The sequence below is a fragment of the Canis lupus genome, chromosome 3, assembly GCF_003254725.2.
Source record: "Canis lupus dingo isolate Sandy chromosome 3, ASM325472v2, whole genome shotgun sequence".
Lineage (NCBI taxonomy): Eukaryota > Metazoa > Chordata > Mammalia > Carnivora > Canidae > Canis > Canis lupus.
This window is the reverse complement of record NC_064245.1, coordinates 49,858,591-49,882,763: the sequence shown is the minus strand read 5'-3', so window position 1 is coordinate 49,882,763 and position 24,173 is coordinate 49,858,591. Positions and strand designations below refer to the sequence as shown.

The following is a 24,173-nucleotide window of genomic DNA, read 5'->3' as shown; positions in this document are numbered from 1 at the left end:
TACCAATGTGGCTCAAACTCAAGTGTGTTTAACAAAATAAGTCAACCACAATATATGTTGCATTGGTAAAGTTCTAAATAGGAAAACTCAACACTACACTATTTAGGGAGATGCAAAAATGTGATTTAAAAATACAAGGAGAAACAAGAGACCATTTAATGCGCAGTTCAGAATAGTAGTTACTCTAAGGCAGAAATGGTGGGGAGCCATTGGAGAAGGAGTTACAGGAGAGTAAAATTATGGACAACATTATGTTTCTTAAACTGAATGGTATATACATGGGTGTTCGATACTATCCCTTATTATTATTCTTTAATGTAGACCCATATGTTATATGAATTCTTTTTACACTTTACATCAAAAGTATTACATCAAAAATAAAGCACTTTGTCTCATTATAGAAGACAGATTCCAATTTCTGGCTCTGTATTGGTTAGCTATGCAACCATGCACAAGTCACTTTAATGCACTGGGTCTTATTTCCAACCCTCTTTAAAATGGGAAGATTTTCCCAAACACATTGTGCTCACAACTATAAAGAAAAATATTGTTATAGTAGACTCCGTGAAAACACTAAGCACAAAAGCTAATTTAAAAAGAAGTGACAGACTAAAAGAACATATCTACCAAATACTCTATCCTCAATGCTTAGAACAAGGTCAATACTCAGTAATATTTACTAAATGAATGAATTACTATTCAACAAAAAAGAATATACCTAATATGCAAACAGCCCTAAATACATAATTTAGAAAAAGACAAACTATATAATAATATAACAGAAAAAAAACTTGTCAAATCAATATGTTGTACACCTAAAACTAATGTGTGCCAATTACACTCAATTAAAAAATTTAAATAGATATAAATGACAAACGCTTAGAAGTATGGACTACTTGAGTTATGCTCAAAGAAATTCAAACTGAAATAACTTTGAAATGGTATGTGGAGGGAAGAATTTTTGTTGTTGTTTTTAATAGGAAAATGTAGAAGATTGATAAATCCATTGCCGATGGAGCTATGGAGGAAAATAACCTGCTGTATTTTTTGTGGGAGTTGAAAGTGATGGCATAGAATTTGGTGAGGTTGTCAATTTCAGAATTCTTGGGGAAGAGATTTGGACTTCCACAGCACAGAATTGTCAGAAAGCTAATTAAGGTAAGTCCATTTTATCTAAATTTCAAGACTCAGTATTTATGAATTCCTCTGTGTGTGTGTGTGTGTGTGTGTGTGTGTGTGTGTGTAGTGAAAAATAAACATAAGACTGTCAGCAGCAATTGCTTCGAGAGAAGTAACAAGAGAAATATGAGGTTATTTTCACATTTTACTCTAATTTACCAAACTTACTCAACAAGAATGACATGTTGGCACTTTTTAATTTAACTTTTAAATTTTAAAAAGAAAATATAAATATAGTTGGAGATGCTAAAAAAATTATATGACAGACACCCATACAGGTTTGAAAGTTGACAGTTTGGCAGATTTTCCTTACAACTATTTTTCTTTAAGAAATACAAATTTCCAGGGCACTTGAGCAGCTCAGTTGGTTAAGCATCTGACCCTTTGTTTCTGCTCAGGGCATGATCTAAGGGTCATGAGATGGATCCCACACTGGGCTCCATACTCAGCACAGAGTCTGCTTCAGAGTCTCTCCCTCTCCCTCCCCCTCTGCCTTTCTCCCTGCTCATACTCTCTCTCTCTCTAAAATAAATAACATCTTTTAAAAAATAAATAAATAAATAAATAAATCTTTAAAAATGAAAAAGAAATATAGACTCCCCTCCCAAGAAAAATACAAATTTCCCAAATAGATTTAAAAGCCATTTCCCTTTCTCCTTCTGCTTACTCCATCTTTAGACAGTATCACTGTCTTGAATCTGGTATCCTTTTTCATAATGATTTTATACTTTTTATCATATATAAATATCCATAAAAATAAATTTCACTGTTTTTGTTATATTAAAAACCATATATTTTAATAGGAATTTTAATAACACACTCATGCTCTTGTTGTATTCCACAAAATATATGTACCAGAGTATCATCTGGTTAGCATAGTCTGGCAGTCTGAGTTTGACTATTTTTGGAGCTGGTGGGTTAGTGATAAGCCACCTTTCAGAGCATGTGTTGATAGATATGAAAACCTTTGCATTTAGGTCTGAAGGACAAAGGAGAGTTTAGATTAGTTTTTGTGCCTTAAGCACAAGAGAGAGAGAAAAGTATCTGGATAATAGGACATGGTTGCTATCTGGTCCCTGATCAGCCAGTGAAGAAGGAGTTATTATCACAGGAAACTTGGGAAGACTTTGTGCCAAGCAATGTTGAGGCACAGAGGTCTGAATCCAACTCTCTGGAAACTCAGCCATGACATTGCAAGGGTCCCTTCATGGCAGCAAGAATAATGGGAAGCCAAGAGAAGCCCAAGCATCACGGAGAATGGATTAACCCATAAGGATCAACTGTAGCCAATGGCTGTTTTATAAGCAAATTTGAGACTACCCTTGTGTATCTCCAAGAAACAGCTAGGAAAGAGGTAACTTCTCAAGAGAGTTTAAAGACCCTACATTGTGGGTGGTAACAATGTCAGGATTTTATTGATTTGTTCAATAAATATTTAGTATGCAACTCTTTTGTGCAGGGTCTCTAAGTTCCTAGAGAAACCATGGTGACAAAATACAGCATACATTCTGTATTTTCATGGAGCCAACAGTGCCATGAAGAAAACAGATTGGGTCACATGATAAAAGGGCTCTGAATGGAGGAGTAACTTTCAATATGGTGATCCAGCAAGGCAGATAATACATAAATAATACATACCAAGAGGAAATCAAAGATGTCAAGCTATGGAGAGAACATGTTCTATTCAATGGGAACAGCATACACAAAGGCCCAGGGGAGGCTGTTAGGTTGCTGTGTTCAAGGAATAGAAAGATTAGTGTAGTTGAAGGATTCTGAGTGACTGAGGGGCAAGATATGGATGAGAAAGACAGAGTCTTGCAGAGGCAGCAAAATAGAGATTTTACTCAAACCAGAAGGGTTCTTAATGTTCATATGACCACATATGTACTCATACATTTGGAAATACCTAAACCATATGAGTTGTAATACAAACAATTACTATTACATATCGGGACTTTTATCTTGAAAGTAAAGGATTTTCTCCCATTATCACACAACTGAATGAAGTAGCAGAATACAGGGATTAAGATTCACACAGTTAAAAAAAAAAAAAAAGATTCACACAGTTTGGGAATAAATCAGAGCTCTATCACTCATCATATGACTTTCTAGGGCCTCAATTTTATCATCTGAAAATGAACATAATGAATACAATCCTTTGTTTTCTTTACCTCGCAGAGCTGTTATATGGAACAATTAGTCATATGTAAATACTCCATAAAGAGTTAATTCCCTTGAAAGAGATAAATTCTATCTCGTGAGTATACTTATAGAATAGAATATTCTGTGATGGATTTTGATGGGATGTATTACATGTTTCTGCTATAGTAACCACATAGAGTCAGCTTTCAGTATCCCTACTAATTGATAAAATTATTTAGGTAATACAAAATTTGTTTTAGTTCCTCTGAAACAGATTATATTTTACAGCATATTGGCTTTAAAATTATGTTTAGCCAAGTTCCTTTTTTTGATATTTAATTTATTTATTCATGAGACACACAGAGAGAGAGGCAGAGACATAGGCAGAGGGAGAAGTAGGCTCTCTCTAGGGAGCCTGATGTGGGACTCGATCCCAAGACCCCAGGACAACAATCCAAGCCAAAGGCAGACACTCAACCACTGAGGCACCCAGGTGCCTCTAAGCCAAGTTCTTACATAATTTGCAGGCCTCTGAAAGTGAACATTTCTAAAACTGAACTCATTATCCCTCCATGGCAGCCTTGCTCTCATGTGCCTTTGTTGGTATTAAACTGTGCACCCATACCCAGAGTAGAAATAGTTCAACTCTGTGCCCTTTATCCCTACTCCCAACCAATCACCAAGACCTCTCACTTCTAACTTAGACGTATCTTATAAATTTAGGCCCTTCCCTCCCATTTCTCTAGACTTATCTTCCTTGGAAACCTCATCACCTATCTGGGGGACTAACAATTGCTATTATTTCTGGAGTATGCACTATGTGCCAGGCACTGTTCTAAACCCTTTATAATCTTCAGATTCCCCATGAAGAAAGTACTGTTAATTACTTATAATTTATAAATGGGAAAACCAAGGCATAGAGTGTTTGAGCACCCTTTTCAAGGCCATAAAGCTAATAAACAGCAGAGCCCACATTAGACCCGCCCAACTCCCCGCCCATCCCCAGGGAGTCTGAATGCCAGGTTCCATGTCACCTCACTCTGACTTCCCTCCACATTACTGCCACAAAATTATCATCTAAAATGAATCTGATCTTGTCATTTCTCTGCTTTTCGTAATATCCTATTAGCCCATCATTGCCTTCCAGACACACTTCCTAACATGAAAATTAAGGGCCTTTACCACTCAGCCCTAACTACCTTTCTCACCTATCATCTGATCCCATAATCAATCCATTGTCCTGTAGACCTGGTGCCCTGAGATTTTCACAGCATCATGTCCCGGCCTCCCTGCCTCTGCAAATGCTATTTTTTCTACTTGAAAAGACACTCCGCAGGGATCCTAGGTAGTGCAGTTGGTTAAGTTCTGACTCTTGGTTTCGGTTCAGGTCCTGATCTCAGGGTCATGAGATCTAACCCCATGTTGAGCTCTGTGCTCAGTGTGGAGTCTTTTTGAGACTCTCTCTGGCCCTCCTCCTTACACACATTTTCATAAATAGATAGATAGATAGATAGATAGATAGATAGATAGATAGATAGATAAGAAACTCCCTCATTTCTCTGCCTGTGGCAATTTGACTTCAAGATACAGACCAAATGACACTGAACCTCAGCTTTATCATTATACAATGGGCATAATAATTATTCTTTTCCTCATCTTACAAGGAAACTATCAGGGCCAAATAATATGTAAAAACTTTGTAAGACCAAAGTACTTACATGTGGCAGGGCATAAGCAAAGCTATTCAACTGTAAGGTTTTACACTCTTTCCTACTCCTTCCAACCAGCCTTGGAAGGAGAAAGGATTTGTAGCCTTCCTTTCTTTGGACTGTCAAGATAAAAATGGGAAGCAGAAAGGAGATATTCAATCAGTCAAAATGTCCTACAATTTTGAGGGTTTGAATTGAAAAGGGGGGGTTACTGAGATATTTTTTGGATGTACAGCTTGATATCAGTAAGAAAGATGAGGAAAAATTTAAGGTGGTTTGGATATGTTTTAAATATTTCCCCTATCATGTCTTCTCAAGAGAGATACAAATAGTTTTTCAAATGGTTTTGGGGTTTCTGACTGATGTTTCTTTGATAGTGGTGTCAATATAAGACCACCATACACATGGGATTTATACAGCCCACTCTTGTGGGTTTAAGTCCCTCTCTGATTCCACCATGCAGGTAGAATTTGTCTGCTTGCAATGAACCATGTTCATCCCCCTCTTCTGGTGTAACTTGCTGTATATCACAACGTCCCATTAACATGAGTTACACACACCATACACACACACCTTCCCTACCTCAAACATAGATCATGAGAGTCTCAATGACAAGGGTTAAATAGTATTTACCTTCATATTCCTAACATCTTCCATCGTTCTTAGTCCTGGTTGCCTGAAGAGATGGAAATCCCAAGGCAAGGGAAGGGTCCAGTTCACTTTTTCTCTTCTAACTCCTTTTTTAAAAAGATATCCACAGAGTAGAAGTCTTTATGTTCTTGTAGTTCATTTGTTAGTTCTACTATTTGCCAGAAGCAACTCTTTACAGAAAAGGAGAAGAGGATTTCACCAGGAGATGAGAAGTCTAAGGCCTAAGGCCATGTCTGCTGTCATCAGCCAGCGAGTTTCCTTAGATAGATCAGGCCAAGTCCTGAGCTTCAGTCCCTCACTAGCAAATGAGAAATCTAGACTCAATGGTCTTTATGGATTTTTAAGGTCTAAAATTCAATGATCTCTTAGTAATACTTGGCCCCACATGTCTTTGTAGGAGTTAGGGGGCATGGGACAGAAAAAAACAGAAAATTCTGGGAGGGAGAGGTTTTCATTTCACTTGAGTTTCTGTTTCCTTGGACTACTTCTGTCCCTTCTTGCTCTCCTCAGCAGAAAGCTCTGTTCTTCATACCTGATTAGGTGTCTCGGAAAGAGACAAAGGCCAGAGAGGATGCAAAATGATTTGCAAAGAAGCCAAAAGGGGAATTCTGTAACTGTGTATTTTTCCACTCTGTTCTAATTTAAAACCACTTACAAGTGACAATTCCCAACCCGAGGCAGGTGCCATGTGGTAGCTCATTATACCCTCGGGACCCCGTGTAAATCTTTTTTCTGAGAACAGCTATTGTCTTCCAAGGAAAAGCTTTTAGCATAATGGCAGGCTGAATAGAACATTGCTTTTGTGAGAATATTTTTAAGAAAAAGAAAAAGGAAAAGAGAAAGGTATTCTTTAAGGACTACAAATGCAGCTTCTGGCCTCCCCTACTTCAGGCCCCCCGGAAAGAACAGTGTGTGAGCCAGAGGAGGCCGTGGCGGTGGAGGGAGATGATCTCACCTCCAGAGACTACAAAGGTTACGCTCTGCTCTTTTTGGTTATAACTGTAGGGTGGAGGTGTCTCCAGTTGCAAAAATAGCAGGTCCACCCCCTCCCATCCACCTTTGTTGTTTCCTGACTTCTCAGGAGTCAGTGAGTCAGTCAGTGACGAGTTGCTTCAAGAATGAGAGTTTCTAACAAGAGAATGCCATTTTTCCCCACAGAAAATTCTTCTCAGCTAACTTGTGAGAACAGTCGAGACAATCTTATTTGTTTTTTTATTTGTTTTTTTTGTCTGTTTTTTTTTTTTAGAGAGAGAGCATAAGAGAAGTAGGGGCAGAGGGAGATGATGAGAGATTTGAAAGGAAGAGGGGGAGGGCAGGGGGAAGGAGGGCCAGGGGAGGGAGAAGGAATCTCAAGCAGACTTCCTGCTGAGCTTGGAGCCCAACACCAGGCTCAATCCCACGAGCCCGAGATCAAGACCTGAGACTAAAGCAAGAATCAGACACTCAACCAACTGAGCCATCCAGGTGCCCCAAGACAATATTGTTAGAGAATCTGAATACATCAATGTCCAAAAGAGGGAGGAATTTGGCAATAAAGCTCCTGAAAAAAGATGAAGCATCCATCACAGAGACATAGCTCCCCAACTAGAGACACAGCTTCCCAAATTAAAAAGGGACCCAACTTTCTCTGGGTTGAAATGGTAATTTAGAAAATGAGGTCATGGGGGAAATGTGGAAAAAATGGAAAAGTAAACAAAATGATGGCAGTCTTTAAGAATCAGTGTGTCCTGTTTGTGCACCTTTCTGAGGAATCTCCAAGGTACGGCGGATTCTTTTTTTTTTTTAAGATTGCACTTTTAATTATTCATGAGACTAATAATTCACTGAGAGAGGGGCAGAGACATAGGCAGAGGGAAAAGCAGGCTCCCTGCAAGGAGCCCGATGCAGGACTCAGTCCCAGGACTCTGGGATCAGTGACCTGAGGGCAGATTCTGAAGGACAGGGCCACCTTGGAACTGTGGGCTAGTGGCCTGGGGTCTCCTCCCTGAGCCACCACTTACCACCCTGGTGGCCTCCAGCAGCTTATTCACCTAAAGCAAGCTTGACTCAGCCATTTGCAAAATAGAGATTATGATGAACGTAGGAAGGTGTGACAATAGAGGCAGCCCTTCTGCAAGAAGCAGAAAGCAGGCCTGGTTGGGGAAATGGCTGAGCCTCAGAGACACAGGACCATTCTCCTCTCTGGGTTTGTCACTCACTTCCACTAGGATTTGAGTAAGGAATGACCTTCATTGCAAATCCAAAAAAGAAGACTACACACACACATACGATCCATGAAAAGTACATAAACTTTAGAAAATATGACTTTTCTACTCTCTATTTTGAAGTTGCATATTCAAAGCATCTGTTAATCAAAGTACCTATTAATATACAATGTATGAAGGATCTAACCATGCTAAGTGTAATTATGCCGGAACACCATTAGCAGAGGGAGCCTAGTCTCAGAAAGCATTAAAAACAACTTCCTGGATCCATCTCACCTGCCAAACCTGTCCCCAGACCTGCTCAGGTGATACCCTCTGCTCCAACCTGGTGGAGCCTCTGCACTATTCTTTTGGATGCTGTTCACTCCTCACTCACATTCTGCTCTACAAATCCCAAATGTCCAGGGCTCCTCTGACATCTGGAATCTTACCAGGTAGAAAGGGCCTTGACCTGCTAATTCCCCAGGGCCTCATCCACTAAGATCCTGAAGCTAGAATAAGCTGTTTGTCCTTTTGTAACGGTTCCTTTTATCATCCATTTCACTTCAAGCCTGTCTCCTCCGTAATGATCTCAGGGACAATTTCTCAGACAACTTCCCTGTTCACTGTCCCGCTGAAAAGGGCAGAGAGTGACTTTGCTCTTGGAGCTCTGCCAGCATTTTGGCCCTGAGGTGTGAAGTGAGTATTTTCCCCTGGGAGCACCGAGAGGAGGCACTGGTCCTCAATTCTCCAGACAGCCGTAAAAGATGCACCAGGGAAACTGGGCTACCACTGAGCTGAAAATATATTTATCAAGAAAATAAAGCTAAATGTTTCCAGGAAAGTATCTGTTTAAAAAAAATGCTTTTGAAAAATAAAGCAAGCCAAATTAATCCTTCTTGGAGACTCTCTGGAGCCCAGGTCCCAGGAAGGAATAAAAGTAATCAATAAATTATCCTCAGTAACCTCTAGGTCTGGGATTTTCAGTCCAACCTCTACGGGAACCAGCCTTGAGCAAGGGGTCTTCTCCCTGGGCCCCAGAGCCATGCTGTTATTTCTTGGGTTTCTAAAATCAGAAATAAGTGATGATCCTACACCATGGAAAGAAAGTCTTTTGGTGCACAAATAGCTCTGTATGAAGTCTGAGTGGCAGCTGCTGCACCAGAAACTACCCAAATCACAGCAAAACACACTGTAGAATGACATGGGCCTCGTCCTAGGAGGGAGAAAGCCGGGGAGACAATTGGAGTTCACCTGGAGAGAGGCCTGCCTGCAGGAGAGTCTTGAGCTCCTGGCTCATTTGCTACTTTTTTCCATCCTAAAAGTTTAGATATATGTGTATTACCTTGCTGAGGAAGTTGTTTATTCTGTAGCACAGTATCTAGAGCCTATAGTCTGAGATTATGTCCCCAGCCCTACAGCCCAGCCACTCAATCTCAGCTCTGTACTGGGACGTGAGGGGTCTGAATCTTCTCTTCCCCTCTGCCTTCCTGTCACAATATCAGAAACAGCTTCCATGAAAAGGTTTCCACTGGGTTAGGAAAGGAAAAATAAAATTCACTGTGAGCAGGAAGAGGATAATATGTTTATTTGTAGTCAACTTAGTGTGAACTGCTTTAACAACATTAACAACGAAGCTAGCTTCTAATAATGTCAGGACATGAAGTAGGGAGGAAGGAAAGTTCTGGTTCTGAGCGGAATATGAACACCTGTTCAAATGACTGTGTTAGGACATCCTTTGTGTGTATGGACTCTCAAATCAGAATAACAAAATCAGAAACCAACCAGGAGCCACCACGAACTAGGGAGGGTAGTTAATTCTCTGAGCTTCCACTTACCTCAACTGTAAAATGGATGACTTCAATCACCATTACAAAGAATGATACCAATACCGAGCAGCTGCACGGTGCATATAAATAAGACTTTCAGTGTTCTAGCAAGGTAAGTTGCCACTCCTCTAGCATGACTTGGCAGAGGAGGAGGGTAGTGCAGTCAGGGCACCACCCTTTGTCATATTTACTTGTGTGACCTCAGATTAATTCCAATTACACAACTTGCAGGGCCCTTTGCAAAATGAAAATGTAGGGCTTCTTGTGGAAAAAGTTTTTAAGAATTGAAGCAAAGTGCACGGCCCTTCTAAGCATGGGACATGTACCATTGTGTATTTGGCACACCTATGAAGAAGGGCTCTCATTCATCCTCTTTTGTGGCACAGAGCTCCAATTTCCTCTGGGTCCAGCTCAATGATTGTCACTTGCAAGTCTACTGTGCCTCAAGGAGAATGAACAGCATTCATGGCACCATCATCTGGGTCCTCCCCACATCTTTCCAGGATAGAGAGAGAGAGAGAGAGAAAACACAGCAAGGGGAGGGGAGAGGGAGAAGCATATTTCCTGCTGAGCTGGAAGCCCAATACAGTGCTCCATCCCAGAATGCTGGGATCATGACCTAAGCAAAAAGCAGAGGCTTAACAACTAAACCACCTAGGCAACCCAGAATACTTCTTGATATAAACAACAGCTGACATATCAGTACTTTTAGAAAAATATTTATCTACTAATTTGAGAGAGAGAGAGAGAGAAGGAGAAAGAGAAGGGGGGAGGGGCAGAGGGAGAAGGAGATTGAGAATCCCCAAGCAGACTCCCTGCTGCTCCATCCCAGCACCCTAAGATCATGACCTGAACCCAAACCAAGAGCCAGCTGTTCAACCAACTGAGCCACCCAAGCACCCCTCAGCACACGTTTAAGAGAGAAAACTCATAAGAGCACACATTTATGATTACTAATCTTATGTTAGTAGACAGAAACCAGACTCCTGTGATTCACATAAGGGTATGCTAAGATTTCTTTTTTTATTAACTGAACTATTTCAGAGTGCCAAATTATTTAAGGATCTTTACCATGTTTTAAGTCCTCTCCTTAAAGTAGGAATGATCTTTCTAGTTATGACACCAACAAAAGCCCAGTGTCAGCGTACCCAAAAATGTGAAAGCAGAGGCAGCTCCATCCCATAATTATATGTTGGGTTCTTTCCTAGTTCCTATTTAGAAACTAAAGCTTCAGACCACAGGCTTACACAGATCTACTTTCTTACATAAATAATCATCCAGTGAAGGTCGTGCTGGAAGGATTGCCATCTCTAACTTCCAAGAACTGCTCATGTGCAAGCAGAGGACTCCGTGACTGTTAGACTGTTAAAGAAATTGCTCTTAAATTCATGAAACACGTAAGAGAATTTTTGGAAAATCCCTTATTATTCATTAAAGTATTTTAGGGCCTCATTAATTCAGATGGGATAATCAGTTGTTGATTAGCCAGGTTGTTAAGCAGCCATTGTCAGATGCTGATGGGGTATGAGAAATTACATTTCGTATCCACCAAAGAGTCACCTGAAAGTGGTTAGCACTTCATCAGATATGGCTGCATCTTCTGGGGATAAATTAGCCAGATTTTTACTCCCCAGTCTTTTTTTTCATCTCACAAACTTTTCTGTATTGCAAAACAGCCTTCATTCTGTTTAGTTTTGCCTAAATATGTCAAAAGCCAACTTCAAAGGCTAATTGGTTACAGGTAAGTCACACTAATGTTCAGGGCTCTAACATTTCAGGGGTACGTGTGTGTGTTGGTTTGGTTTGACAGTTCTTGGCTAGAGCCTCCTCCACATTGTCAGCCCTTCAAATCCAAATGGTATTCAATCTCAAGCAGATTCTTCATCCAGGGCTCCAAAACTCAACTTTCTTCCTTTCCAGCCCTTGTCTGACCTTGGGAGCAGTATAACAGCAATGAGAATGGGCAGAAGAGGCCCTGACTGAAAAATGTGACTCTAGTCTTGGTTCTGTTTTAGGAGAGGAAGTGACTGTCGCTAGTAAACTGTTCTCATTTACAAAAAGTCTTCCTCTCCCTGACAGTTTGCAATCTATTTTTTCTCCCTTTACCAAAAGGGCAATGTTAATATTTACCCTTTGCATTGTACCAAGAGTGGGAAGTACATTTCTAAAACGACAGACCACTCCCCAACCCTTTGTGAAGCTTCTGACCTCAACAGGACAGGGATCATCCAAGGCTGTGAGGACACCCCACGACCACCAAATCTTCAAAGAGCGTTGTCATTTTTTACTCACGGAACTGCTCTAGATGGTCAGAGCTACTGGACTCAGGCATGGCTGTGATGGTCACCAATGGACACGAATTCCCTCCCAACGTCTGGCAGAGAACCTCCTGGCGGAAGTAGATTTGCTTGGGGTTCACACTTTTTTCCAGGATGTCAAGGTGAGTCTGGAGCAGAGATGAAACAGAAGTGATTATTATTCATGAAATCTTTTGACAATAACAATAGAAAATAGCAACAGAGCTTATCTTCATTTATCTCCTTATTAGGTTAGGCATACTTTTGTTCACCTAGTGTACCTGATATTGGGCATTAAGTGATTAACAACAGGGCTATTCCTATTTGCTAGGAGAAGTTCAGGGAGGCTGAACAGGAAACACAATTTTTGCACATCTTCACAATAGAATATCTGTTTTCGAGTGGCACTGAAACAAAGAAGGCAGGGCATACAGCATGTTTCCCATCACAGAGGGATATAAAGGATGTGGCCATGAAGAGAGAGCACAACCAGGACACTTGGGAACATGAGACAGAGAGCTTCAGCAGCACGTATCACTTTAGAACCAAGCGATATAAAGAGTGTTGTAAGCACATTAAAGGATAATACAAAGCACTGATCCAGGTGGGATGCTAGGTGAAGAGAACAGTGAACTAGTAGTGATTATTTTCTCTACCCTACCTTCCCATTCACTCATTTAAAGCACAGAAAGATACAGAAGTGGGATAGTCATTGAAACTAAGACTCAACAATCTTTAAGACCTCCAACTATATTTTCTCTAGTTTGAACAGTGGGATTGATCAGAAAAAGAGATTAAGAGAGTTCTTCCCACCCATACTGCACACTCTGACAACAGTGACATAGTCACCTCAGTAACCAGAGAGAGAAGCTTCCCCCTCCAGCACAAGAACATTAGTGTACAAAACTTATCCTTCCTGCTGAGGACCTAAAGTTTTCACCATAATCAAGAAGGTATTATGGCCAAGGAGAAACTGCCCACCTTGTTTTTTTGACAAATAACATGCCTCCTAGATAAATAAAATAAACATGAATCCTATGAAAATATATATAAAATATTCATAAGACATATCACTGAAAAGGGAGCAGTGCCCTCAAAAAGTAAAGGATGTGCTTACATGCAGAAAGGACTTACTATGAAAGTGGTCAGCAGACTAAGGGCTCCCCCAAAGATCCATGCCCTAATCTTCCAAACTCGTAAATATGTTACCTTCCATGGCAAAAGTGACTTTGTGGATATATTTAGGATTAAGGTCAGCTTGAGATGGGGAAGTTATACCACATTATTCAGCTGGGGACAATCTAATCACAAGTGCTTAAAAGCAGGGAACTTGTCCCATCTGCAGAGAACCAGAGATGGTAGCATGAGAAGGACTCAGGCTGCCATTGTTGGCTTTGAAGATGAAGGAAGCAGGTCAAAAGCCAAGGAACATGGTTTCCTCTAAAAACTGGAAAGGCAAGAAAATGGATTCTTCTCCAATAGTCTCCAGAAGGAATGTGGCCCCAATACCTTGACTTTGTCCCAGTATGACCCATGTCGACTTTTAACTTAAAGAGCTATAAAAACAAAAGATTTGAGCCATTAAGTTTGTGATAATTGTGATAATTTGTTCTAGCAGTAACAGAAAAGTAATATACAAGTAAAGAAGAAAAAAAATTTTCTAAACTAAGTAAAAATCCTAGCAATTGGGTAAAAGTAGATTAAAACCTACTTGTACTCTATTAAAATATCTGAGTTGCAAGGAAAAAGAAAAAAAAAAATCCCAAGGAAAGAAAATATTACCAGATCATTCTCTGTAACCTTTCTTCTAGCCTCAGGGATATGTGAAAATTTGACCCTGAGTTATATACTCTTTACAATTGAAACCCCAAATCATCTACCCCCACATAGCCTACTGACTTTATTATTCCCTGTCTGTCTCAACATAACTATACTAGTCTAGGTAACTCTTGCCCAGAAAAATATAAATCACACTCTCCTCAAGATTTTTGTCTTACAGTATCCCTCAATCTTAAACTACTGTATCATCATCTTTACCCAATGCTAATCAAGCCCCCACATTTAAAAAAATACATTCTCTTAAACAAGACTTTAAAGATTTAATAAATATCTTACCTTCTCCCTTCCCTCTTTGAGGTAGTATCAAGTCTCTGTCACATTCTTCCTTGCAGGTATATTAGTTTACTTTCACTGTTATAACAAATTACCACAAATTTAGTGGACAGAGGCAACACAGATTAATTGTCTTATGTTTCTGGAGGTCCAAAGTCCAAAATGGGCCTTACTGGGCAAAAGTCCAGGTGTTAGAAAAGCTGCACTCCCTCTTGGGGCTCCAGAGGATAATTTATTCCCTTGCCTTTACCAGCACCTAGAAGTCACTTGCATTCCTTGCCTCATGGTGCCTTCCTCCATCCCCAATGCCAGCAATCCCATCAATCTCACCTCTGCTTCCACAGTTACATCTCCTCCTCTGATCCTGACTCTTCTGTCTTATTCTTTCTTGTTTAAAGATCTTGTGATTTCCAAACAGGAGAACCTCTCCATCTCAAGACCCTTAACTTGATCACATCTGCAAAATCTCTTGTACCATGTAAAGGAATATCTTCACAAGTTCCAGGGATTAAGATATGAACATCATGGGTGTGGGGGGGGTGGGCATTGTTCTGCCCAGCACACCAAGGTAAGCAAAAAAATTAACATCTGTCTTAGAAACAGGTTGCTCTGGTGATATTTCTGAATCAGCATTTGACACAATACTAGGTAACAGAATTAGAAGGACTGTGTCTATCCCGGATTTAAGAGGAGAATTCAACTGATACCCATGTACCGAACCAAACCTTTGTACTTCATTCTTGTGATTGTTCATTGAGCAGTGAGTATCAGATATCATTGAGATTCACTGCATGGGAGATTGGAAGGTAGTCTCACACCTCTGAGAAGATAAGGTGACTAACTAAGTATATATACACAAACACACTTAATTAAAAGGCCTATGTAGGGCAGCCTGGGTGGCTCAGAAGTTTAGTGCCACCTTCAGCCCAAGGCATGATCCTGGAAACGTGGGATCGAGTCCCATGTCAGGTTCCCTGCATGGACCCTGCTTCTCCCTCTGTCTGTGTCTCTGCCTCTCACTGCCTCTCTCTGTCTCTCTCTGTGTCTCTCATGAATAAATAAATAAAATCTTTAAAAAAAGAAAGAAAGAAAAAGGCCTATGTAACCAGCTAGGTATGAAAGTAGAAGAAAACCCAGGGCTGATGGCTTTCCTAGGCTAGGGTTAGGTTCATCAATCATGATCACACACTTCCTTAGTCAAGTGTGACTGGGGCAAAAGGATCCATGCCTGGGAGCCCAGAGATCTTCACTAAGCCCTTTGCTGATTTCTTGCCCTATATCCTTTCTTGGGGATGAGTAAATTTTTCCCTGGGAAAGTCTAGTGTGTGTTTGCCAATCTAACTAAAATCAGCACCACTGTTCCTTATTGAGCATAGTGGGGGTTGTACTGTACAATCAGGATTATTTTTTAAAAGTAAGTATATGTGTTTGTGTGTGTAGATAAACCTACACATATACATATATGTACACATAAAAAAGTCATATGTGAGTCATACTTCTTTCTGCAATACTAGATGCCAGAGAAAAAGGAGTATGCTTAGTGTTTGAAAGTAGAAAAGATTGCTATCACTGCCTTGATTCACTGGTTAACCTAGAACTAGCCAAGTACTTGCTCACAAACACATGTGGCATACATGCTCAGATGGGCAAGAGCTCAGAAAACACATCACCTTATTTTTACTGAAAATAATAACTTGAAGACATACTTCAGCTGCCCCAAAATCAGACTAAGAAACAATATAATCGGATAGTCCAGTTAAACAAGGTTTGAGTCAACATGACTATTGAAAACATGGTTACAACATAATACAAACTTAAAATACAAATATACAAATATAAAATAATAATATAGTATATAAAGCAAATTTAAATATAATATGAACATAACAAAAATATAATATAGAAATATAATAGTGCCACTATAAAAAATACTTATGTAGGGAGAAAAACAAAGATTATCAAATCATAATATCGTCATCCGGTTCTAAAATGAAATTAAAAAGAAATGTGCAGTTACCGGTCAGAATGTCTAAAATTAACAACAAAGAAGACAACAGATGGTGAGAATGCAGGAAAAGGGGAACCCTCTTACACTGCTGGTGGGAATGCAAACTGGTACAGCTATTCTGAAAAACAGTATGGAGGTTCCTAAAAAGTTAAAAATAGAGCTACCCTACAACTCAGCAATTACACTACTAGGTATTTGTCCAAAGGATGCAAATACAGTGATTTGAGGGGGCACCTGCACCCTAATGTTTATAGCAGCAACATCCACAATAGCCAAACTATGGAAAGAGCCCAGATGTCCATCAATAGATAAATGGATAGAGAAGATGTAGTACACACACACACACACACACACACACACACACACACATACACACACACACTGGAATATTACTCAGCCAATAAAAAGAAACGCTGCCATTTGCAATAACATGGATAGAACTTGAGGGTATTATACTAAATAAAAGTAAGCAAGAGAAAGACAAATACTGTATGATGTCACTCATATGTGGAATTTAAGAAACAAAACAGATTAACATAGGGGAAGGGAAGGAAAAATAAAATAAGATGAAAACAGAGGGAGCCAAATCATAGGAGACTCTTAACTATAGGAAACACACAGCGTTGTTGGAGGGGAGAGGGAGGGGAGGATGGGATAATTGGGTGATGGGCATTAGGGAAGCCATGTGATGTAATGAGCACTGATAAATCAATGAATTCTACCTCTAAAACTAATTATACACTGTACATTAATTAAATCAAATTTAAATTTTAAAAGTTTTAAAAGGAGAGAGAGATGCAGGGATACCTGGGTGGTGCAGTATCTGTTAGGGATCTGACTCTTGGTTTCTGCTTAGGTTCTGATCTTACAGTCACAGGATGGAGTCCTGCATCGATCTCTGAGCTCAACACAGAGTCTGCTTGAGTTTCTCCCTTCTTTTCCCTCTGCCCCACCCTGAGCACATTCATATTCTCTCTCTCTCTCTCTCTCAACCTCTCCCCCTCCCTCTCTTAAATAAATAAATAAATCTTTTTAAAAAGAGATGTACAGGAGAAGAATAAAGTAAAACAAAACAAGAACTTTTTAAATTTACATAGACATAGTGATATTATATGATCCTTGAGAACAGAAAGGCAATATATCAAGATGACTAAGAGGGTAGGCTCTTGCGTCAAACTGCCTTGATTCAAATTTGGGCTGTGGATTCTAGAAAAGGTATGTAAATTCTGTACTTAGCCTCTTTGTGATTCAGTTTTCTTATCTTTCAAAGGGATATAAAAATACCCAATTCAGTGCTTGCTATAATTTAGCCATATACTGTGTGTGAAAAGTGCCTATCATATAGGAAACACTCAATGTTAGCTGATATTACTGATAGAGAAATATAGGCTCAAATACTTTTTTTAAGAATAAAAAGGGAAATGCAAGTAGACTTATAAACACGAAGGGGAAAAAAATCAAAGAAAATGTGGTTGGTCCATGTTGCATAAGAAAGAGAGAAAGGAAGGAAGGAAGGAAGGAAGGAAGGAAGGAAGGAAGGAAGGAACAAAGGAAGGGAGGAAGGAACAGAGGGGGGAGGAAAGAAGTGAAGGAGGAAGAAAGGAAGTGAGAGTGAGAGAGGAAGGAAGGAAGTGAGGGAGGGAGTAAGGGAGGGAGGGAGGAAGTAAGGAAGGGAGGGAAGGAGGAAGGGAGACAGGAAGAAAAGAAAAGCAAAGAAGCATGGAAAATAGCATAAAATCAAAATGACAGAAGTAACATAAAAAATTGTTATAAGTATAAATATATTAAACAATCTTATTAAATGATGAAAACATTCAGATTCTTTTTTTAAAATCACATTGCCTATTGTATATAAGAAGTACTTTGAGAGAAAGGAAAGATAATGTGTATGAAAAGCACTCCTAAATTATCTATTTTGTTTGCCTCCACTAAAATATTTTAGGACAGAAATATTGAAACTTAAAGGATAAGCAAACATAAATTAAAGTAGGCATAGCAATCGTAATATATGACAAAGTCATATTTAAGACCAAGTACATTAAATAGGATTTAAAAATCTTATTTTGATAAAGGGCACGATTCACAATGAATATATAAAACCCATAAATCTTAAGAATCAAATAACATAGATTGAAATATACAACATAGAAACTGCAAAAGGGGGGGAATGGTACAAAGAGTAGGAGACTCTAATAAAGTGTTGAATAAATCAGTCGCACAAAAACAATGATATAGAATGTTTAAACAATATTGCTTTTATAGATAAATGTCAAACTTTGTCTTTACAGAAAACATTTTTTCTCAGATATCCATGAAACTGTAACAAAAATCAATCATATACAAGGCTTTTTAAAAATCTCCTAAGTTTTCCCCCAAGAAGTAAAAATTGTATAAACTACATTATTTGGCAACAATTAAATGAAATTAAGCATATGTAAAAATGATTTGAAATACAGCAAAAATCAAAACATTACAGAACAGAAAAATATCCTCCTGAGGGAAGCTCATGGAAGAAATTGATGTATGAAAAGAAAAAGTCAATATTAAATCAGTGTAATTAAAGTCCTGGTAGAAGGAGCAGACATCTGGTCTCCTGGGAAAGATGGCCAAGGATAAGTATGGAAATGTCCCTTTCAGGCTGTCAGCTATGTCGCTGCCATCCCTGGTTAAAGGGGAATTTCAGAACCTTAGTTAAAGGAACAAAAACAGTCATGAATTTAGGTAGGACTCTGTGATTGTAAACAAATTATTTTAATCACTTTCGTAAGTTTCTGGGTGAAAGATGCTCCCTGTATTAGTTATTACTGAAATCCAGACTGAGTGACCCTTGCTTCACGATATTCTCAAGATTAGGCGCCCAAACTGGGAAAACACGATTCTCTTCCGCAGCATCTTACCCAAATATATTCTGTAGGACGTTACTAAGTGCTGGGGTGTGGACAGGGAGGTGAAGGGGCGGGAAATTCACAGCCACAGCACTGGGAACATGGTGAGTTAAAGAAAATGAAACTGCTTTCATGGCTACAGAGCTTTTCAGATTCTTCAATTCACCAATATGCACCATGAGCCTAGAAGAAAAACTAGCACACAGTGCTTCATGAATTTATACGACTGTTACACTCCTTTTCTTTAAAGATCTCAGGATACTGGAATGCTATAGAATATGCTTCGGAAAATGCAATCTTTGCTGAATTATTTCTATGAGGATTTTTTTTTTTTCCATCAGAATCATTCATTTGACATTTCATTATGGCTACAGGGTCCCTTATGGGATGGGTGGGAGCTGTGCGAGCCTTCTTAACAGAAGCACTGGCCATCATTTTGTGATGTCACAAGGTTACAAATAGGCCATAACTCTTTGGTGTCTGATGCCAAATCAAAAAAATAAAAAATAAAACCTAGCTTTTATAAATCATATATAGAAAGCAGATTCAGTCTACTGCAGAAGTCATCAAACATAATTAAGTACAAGAGAAAAAAGTCAAAAGAAACAAACAAGAGCCTCATCGTGCCCATGAACACTGTCCTTCAAACAGATGGCAGCTACACTAGTGGTGTGCACCTCATAACATGCAGAGACGTCCAATCACTATGTCATACACCTGAAACGAATGTAACATTGTGCATCAACTCTACTCAACTAAATAAGAAAACATGCCCCCCAGCAGCAAATGTGGGAGGAAGCAAAGTTTCAAAGTTTTCTTCTACTATGAATTCTCTGTTAAAATTTTCAATTATTATATTTTTATGATTAATAATATTACAACCCAATAAATGCCTATCATATTTTAGCTTAAGTTCATTTCTGTAAACTGTACTTGTTCATGCCAACTACCTCCCTACACTCTTCAACAAAATCACTGCCCTGCTCCACCTGCCACCAAATATGCAACACCTCCATCCTTAGGGCATTATCCTGGCTCCAGACATACAGAAGACTTCCAGAAGTAACCCAATGATAAACTTCTGTTGGATTTCCTTTTTTGCAGAAATGAATCTTTGCTGTTCTCTGGAAAACAGTTTTGAGGTGAATGCTCCATCTCCATCTCGGGTCTAGCAGGGCCACGTGTAATTGGACATTGCTGGGATAAATGACGAGAGCAGCAGGCTTCTGAATTCACATGCCAATAACTAAGTATAACCACAGCTCCGTAGAAGCCACAGGGGCAGGATTTTTACCATAAAAATGGGAATGAGTTCAAGGCATTATGGGAGCCCCAGGGAGACTGTCGTCGTCGTCTTCTTCTTCTTCTTTTGGCATTAATCTATTTTATTTTATTTTATTTTTAATAATAAATTTATTTTTTATTGGTGTTCAATTTGCCAACATACAGAATAACACCCAGTGCTCATCCCGTCAAGTGCCCCCCTCAGTGCCCATCACCCATTCACCCCCACCCCCCGCCCTCCTCCCCTTCCATCACCCCTAGTTCGTTTCCCAGAGTTAGGAGTCTTCATGTTCTGTCTCCCTTTCTGGTGCAGACACTCTGGAAAACTGTGTGGAGGCTCCTCAAAGAGTTAAAAATAGACCTGCCCTACGACCCAGCAATTGCACTGCTGGGGATTTACCCCTAAAATACAGATGCAGTGAAATGCTGGGACACCTGCACCCCGATGTTTCTAGCAGCAATGTCCACAATAGCCAAACTGGGAAAGGAGCCTCGGTGTCCATCAAAAGATGAATGGATAAAGAAGCTGTGGTCTATGTATACAATGGAATATTACTCAGCCATTGGAAATGACAAATACCCACCATTTGCTTCGATGTGGATGGAACTGGAGGGTATTATGCTGAGTGAAATAAGTCAATCGGAGAAGGACAAACATTATATGGTCTCTTTCATTTGGGGAATATAAATAATAGTGAAAGGGAATAGAAGGGAAAGGAGACTGTCTTCTTAAAAGAAAATCCTACCTCTCCACGAAAGATGCCAGGCTGATAAGGAGGCTGCAGCCTCATGAGCACTTCTCCACAGGAGCCTGCTGCCCCCTTTCTCCTCTATCAACTACTACCTTAAAACTTCCAGAAAAGATTTCACTTGACCTTAGCAGGTTACTCCACCAATGGCTATTGATAAAGTGAGAAGCACCTGCACTTAAAATCATTTGTTTATCACTGTTATATCCTAAACTGCTATATTCTCTGTCCCCTTAATTCAGAAGAAAGCTCACCTCTAAGGAGATGGCCTATTTTATTTCTATTCCTCAGCTGTCACTTGAATACACTCATCGGAGACTGGAAGCCTTCTCATCACAAGAGAAGAACAAATGGCACCTATCAGCTAAATAAAAGCCATGGAGCATGCTGCCAGCATGTTCTAATGGGCTCTCTCAAACTAACCCAGTCTGCTAGTCTCACTCTCCCTATATTAAACAGACTTAACTTTAAGAAGGGTGAGAAATTATTCATCTCCAGGTATCTGCTCTTAGATTTGCTGATTAGAAAGAAAAGATGATATTACTATCCTTTTTACATTAAAAATAAATGAAGTTATATCACTGACAACTTGGAAAAGAGAGTAAAAAAAAATTATTTTCATCAACCACCCTAAGACAACCGTCAGTGGCCCTTGTATTTATTTCTTTTAGTCCTTTATTCAGATTTTTTACATGATTTTAATTTTATTACAAGTTACAGAATGAATACTTTCCCATCAGCTCAATGGAGAAAATGATTGCACATCATTATAAAAAAGAGAATAGGGACGCCTAGGTGGCTCAGCGGTTGGGTGTCTGTCTTCAGCTCAGGGCGTGACCCCGGGTCTGGGGATCAAGTCCCACATCGGGCTCCCTGCGAGGAGCCTGCTTCTCTCTCTGCCTGTGTCTCTGCCTCTCTTTCTCTCTCTCTCTCTCTCTCTCTCAAAAGTAAATAAATCTTTTTTAAAAAGAGAGAATAAATGCTCTGATCAATCTAGTATCAATCACTACATGAATACACTTGGCTAACACTTTCCATGTATCATGTAATATACCTTTCATAACAACCCATATAGTGAACATTTTCATATGTATGCTGAGCCCTTCTAAAAGATTACACAAATGACATTCTAATTTTCTCTTTTCTTTCCTTCTCCCATTCCTTTTTTCTTTCCCTATACTATACTCCATTTCATCTCTGAAGATAATGGTGGGTGCACCTGCCACCATACGTATGTATGTCTGCTGAGAAATCCTGCTCCAACTTTCAGAGCTTTATGTTCCACTAACATATGGACCCTACTTATGATCACTTTTCTTATCTCTTGCCAACTCATACAATTATAAGTTCCCAGCAAGACCCTACTTCCTTGCCCTCTAAAATGTCCATTAGAAACTTTCTTGGGGCCCCTTTTTCAACCTTTACTACTGGCCATGTAGGGACAATCCACAATATAATCCAAAGACTTTAAACAAGTATTGCTAACACTTGAACCATCATTGCAATTATTGACAGCTTGATATGGATGGTTAAAATAGAATTCCATTTGCTTGCTTCATAATTATAATATTATATTTCTTTCTTTTTGCTTTATTTTAATACTATAATTTGGACAATTATCCAACAGAGTTCCTGGCAAGCATCTGGAAGATATCAATTTGAAAGAACTAAATGCTAATTCTCTGATTATAAGAGAATAATAAAATTTTTAAGTTGCAAAATTGTATTCACGTTGAAAAACATCCAATCCACATGTCCTCCACTATAAAAGTGTCTGTGATTATTAAACATAATCCATATTATAGGAGATTTACAAATTGTGAATTCCACATAGAAAGTATTTTCCACCCCTCAGCATCACCCTCCAAGTAACTTGCAGTTAATTCTGCCCTTGGGGTATCATTCACATTTATTTTATCACTGATCTGTTGGAAGAAAAACTGCTTCTCCTTAGGACATGTCCAAAAATAAAAAGAAGTAGTGTGTACAATGGAATGTACTCATTGCATCCAGGATGGAAGAGATTTTTAAGAGAAGTCATAGAGGCAATTATAGTCTTAAACATAGAAAGAACAAAGACTATGCATCACTGGAAATGTAAAATCCAAAACGGACTATATACATCTTTCATTTTCAAGTAACTAATATCTGTTCTGCTCATTTAGGAGAAACAAAAACATATTCCTTGTCCTTTGTCTCTTTTTCATTAACTCTCCAAACTTCCTTGGTGGGAAGAGATTCCTACTCGACAAACTAAGTAAAGAGGCAGTAAGCATTGATTCACCAGATCTCTCCCTCCCTCTTGTGGATACCAGGGAACACAGAGGGGAGGAAACACCTCTTTTCTCATATTTTTTTGTCCCTCCTCAAGGCAAAATTATCCCCCCACACACTGACTCTACTGACTCCCAAGTTCTTTGTTGATTGGAAATTTTAGACCCTGTGGTCTGACAAGAGCACAAAAGGTAAGTGGATCCCAGAGGCATAAGCTGTGATGGACAGTAGCTATGACAACTATTTTAGAGGCACATGCAGCCATCCACCAAGCTCTGTGGTTGTATAATCTCTGATAGTTGGCTGAAGCCATCCACCTGTGGTGTTTATCCGTAATACTGAGTGCCACAGATATGGATGGTTCAGCTGGATAGTGTTCCCCAAAGACAACCTCATTCTTTTCTTTGCTTTAATTGTTTATCTAAATTAAATTTAGTTAACCTATAGTATATTATTAGTTTCAGGGGTAAATTTAGTGATTCATCAGTTGCATGTAACACCTAGTGCTCATTACATCACATACCCTCCTTAATGCCCATCACCTAGTTACCCTTCTCCAGACCCACCTCCCATCCAGCCACTGTCAGTTTGTTTCCTAGAGTTAAGAATATACAATGGAATATTACTTGGCCATCAAAAAGAATGAAATCTTGCCATTTGCAACAATGTGAATGGAGCTAGATGATATGACGCTAAGTGAAATCAGTCAGTGAGAGAAAGACAAATACTGTAAGATTTCACTCATAGCTGGAATTTAAGAAACGGAACAGATGAGCACAGGGGAATGGAAAAAAAATAAGATAAGCACAGAGAGGGAGCCAAACACAATCCCGTTCATACCCCTGGATGCACTGATTGATTCTTGCAGGGT

At 39.3% G+C, this 24,173-nt stretch overlaps 1 protein-coding gene across 7 annotated transcripts in view; it reads right to left on the bottom strand.

Moving 5' to 3' along the window:
* The window catches only part of AGBL1 (AGBL carboxypeptidase 1), a 554,941-nt gene that overhangs the window by 495,139 nt on the left and 35,629 nt on the right, over positions 1–24,173 (bottom strand). For all 7 annotated transcript variants that reach the window (XM_035714840.2, XM_025437815.3, XM_035714839.2 and 4 more), the window contains exon 12: positions 11,986–12,139. In XM_035714840.2, coding sequence (XP_035570733.1) covers positions 11,986–12,139 — 154 coding nt within the window. The remainder of the gene's footprint in view (positions 1–11,985; positions 12,140–24,173) is intronic.